This window comes from Sinocyclocheilus anshuiensis, unplaced genomic scaffold (genome assembly GCF_001515605.1).
Source record: "Sinocyclocheilus anshuiensis isolate Anshui unplaced genomic scaffold, SAMN03320099.WGS_v1.1 scaffold407, whole genome shotgun sequence".
NCBI classification, from domain to species: Eukaryota; Metazoa; Chordata; class Actinopteri; order Cypriniformes; family Cyprinidae; genus Sinocyclocheilus; species Sinocyclocheilus anshuiensis.
Genome location: NW_015552593.1, coordinates 1,518,215 through 1,520,611, shown reverse-complemented (window position 1 = coordinate 1,520,611; position 2,397 = coordinate 1,518,215). Strand labels below are relative to the sequence as shown.

The following is a 2,397-nucleotide window of genomic DNA, read 5'->3' as shown; positions in this document are numbered from 1 at the left end:
TGACTTTAAGTGAATATGAAATCAGTTCCCAACATATGACAAGCAGAAAGTAAACAAATACTTACTCTACTGTTATAATACAATTTTTTTTTTTTTTTAGAAATATTTATCCTAAAAATGTCTTGTTTAAAATAAATGCCACCAAGTTAGTTGTTTTTTACTTTTAATTCAAATGCATTCACAATCTTTAGTATAGCTAAAGTATCCAAACACTTTTTGGGGCCACTGTATGCACTCACAGGAATTTTCTAACTAGCCGACTGAGAGAGTGATGGACGACAAGGAAGAGGAGGAGGAGAAAGGGGTTAGTGTTTCAAGTCCTGCCCTCTGTTCTGTTTCTCCTCCTGCTCTCTGCTTGGAGAGAGGGGGAGGGAGACAAGACTCAACAGTTACCACAGGAAACGGAAGAGACCGACAGACAGAAGTCATTTCAAAACCCCGGGGCTGAGTAGAAGAATCACTCTGTGTGCGTTTGCAGGGTTCTCCTCCTCCAAAACCCTTATCAGCCGCTCCTTACCTCTCCTGCTGGCTCCTTCTTCTCCTTGTTTCTCTGTTTGTGGCAAACAGCCCCCACCCTGACCTCCAGGAGAACATCTCTTCAACAAAAAGAGGAGATGCCCCCGCAGCCACAAGTGAAGAGAAGTTTCCTGGAATTCCTCAAGAGCTTTATCGGGATTGTACGGGTCCTCCAGATCCTCCTGGGAGCCGGGGTTTGGGTCACCATCGCAGCTAACAAGTATGAGGGCTCCATTCACTATGTGCTGTTTGTGGCCGTGCTTTTCTGGTTCCTCACGTTAGCCATCTTCATCCTCACGATTCTGGACAAGCAAGACCTCGTTCCCATCGTCGGAGGAGAACGCTGGTTGTTAAGCAACGTCATCCACGACGTTGCCGCCACTCTGCTGTATCTGTCCACCATTGGGATCATGATCTACAAAACCCAAAAGAACTCCTACTGCAACCTGGACGTCTACAAACATCACTGCTTGTACAAGGTCTACCTCACTGCCTCCGTCTTCGCATGCCTCACCGCCGGCGTCTTTCTGCTTTCCGCCGTCTACGGCAGCTGCAGGAAATGTCGAGGTGAGCGGACGGTCGTGTGAAAACCGACTGCATCCCTCACACCCTGCCGCTGTGAGACATTTTGGAAAGCTTTTTGGAGACTTACAAATCTCTTTTTTTATCAAAGCAGAGGGTTGATCCTCTTGCCTCAGGCTTTCAGGTTTGTTTGTTGCTTTTTATACAGAAATTTATAGAGCTTTTGTACTGCAGTCACACATAAAGTCTATTTTACACTTGTGTTTATGTTGCCGGAGCTCTATAAGTAGTTTTATTTTTTTGTATTGTATAACTGACAACTCAAAGAGCAGTTTGTTGCTTGACTTAACCATATTCTTCACGTTTTGTTCTTTTAACCTTTTGTTTGACATTGAGCGATTAAACAAGGCTCTGCCTTTCAGTGTCTTTCATCAAATGTGTACGTGTGTACTTGACTGTTTGACAATCCTAGAATGAATCGCACCTCATCAAAGATCTCCACTTGATCCGCTTTTAAAGAGAGGAAATATTTAATGCAGACAATCATGTTTTAGAATGAAGTGTAATATGTGGCTGTTAGCAAACAGTTAATAAATAAGAAAGAAATCAAGTAAATGCAACTTCATTTCTGTGTTTTGTATTATGTTTAAATAAATGGTTTAATAATTTGCTTGGTAAATTTAGGAATACCTAGAGGCTGTAACACATTAGCAAGACCACAATAATAATGTGCTCTTGTGTTGGTCGTGGATCATTTGCAAAGAACACAGATGCCTGTGATCAGTTTTTATGCAGTCATGAGTTTTAGGAGAAATACAGTGCAAGTCCAAAGCGCAAATTGTGTGTGAATGTGTTTCTACATTTCAGAATGTTACGTCATAACATACAGTTCTTTGTTTAATACAGTACTGGTCAAAAGATTGGAATTATTAAGCTGTTTTTTTTTTTTAAATAAGTCCATCATGTTCACCAATGTTGTATTTATTGGATGAAAAATAAGTGAAACCAGTAATATTGTGAAATGTTATTATAATTTATTATTTAACTTTTATATTTATAATTTATTATTTTCTTTTTTGAATTGTATTTTTCAGCAGTCATTACTCCAGGCTTCAGTGTCACGTGATCCTTCAGAAATTACATAATATGCTGATTTAGTGCTCAAGAAACTTTTCTTCTTATTAATGTTGAAAATGGTTTTTGCCGGTTAATGTTTTTGTGAAAACCATGATACACATTCACAAGCTTGGCGCAAGTAAAAATTAATTGCTTTTTGTTTTACACATTAAATTATGGAAGCCCGTTTCCGCCACTGAAAAAAAAAAAAAAAAAGGTAATTGCGACTTTTTATCTCACAAT

General features: G+C 39.2%; 1 protein-coding gene across 1 annotated transcript; it reads left to right on the top strand.

Annotated features, from left to right (window-relative positions):
• The first annotated feature begins 371 nt into the window (after positions 1 to 371).
• Positions 372 to 1,469, top strand: marveld1 (MARVEL domain containing 1). Its single transcript, XM_016456495.1, has one exon. The coding sequence runs from the start codon at positions 615 to 617 to the stop codon at positions 1,101 to 1,103; it is 489 nt and encodes a 162-aa protein (XP_016311981.1). The 5' UTR covers positions 372 to 614; the 3' UTR covers positions 1,104 to 1,469.
• Positions 1,470 to 2,397: the final 928 nt, after the last annotated feature.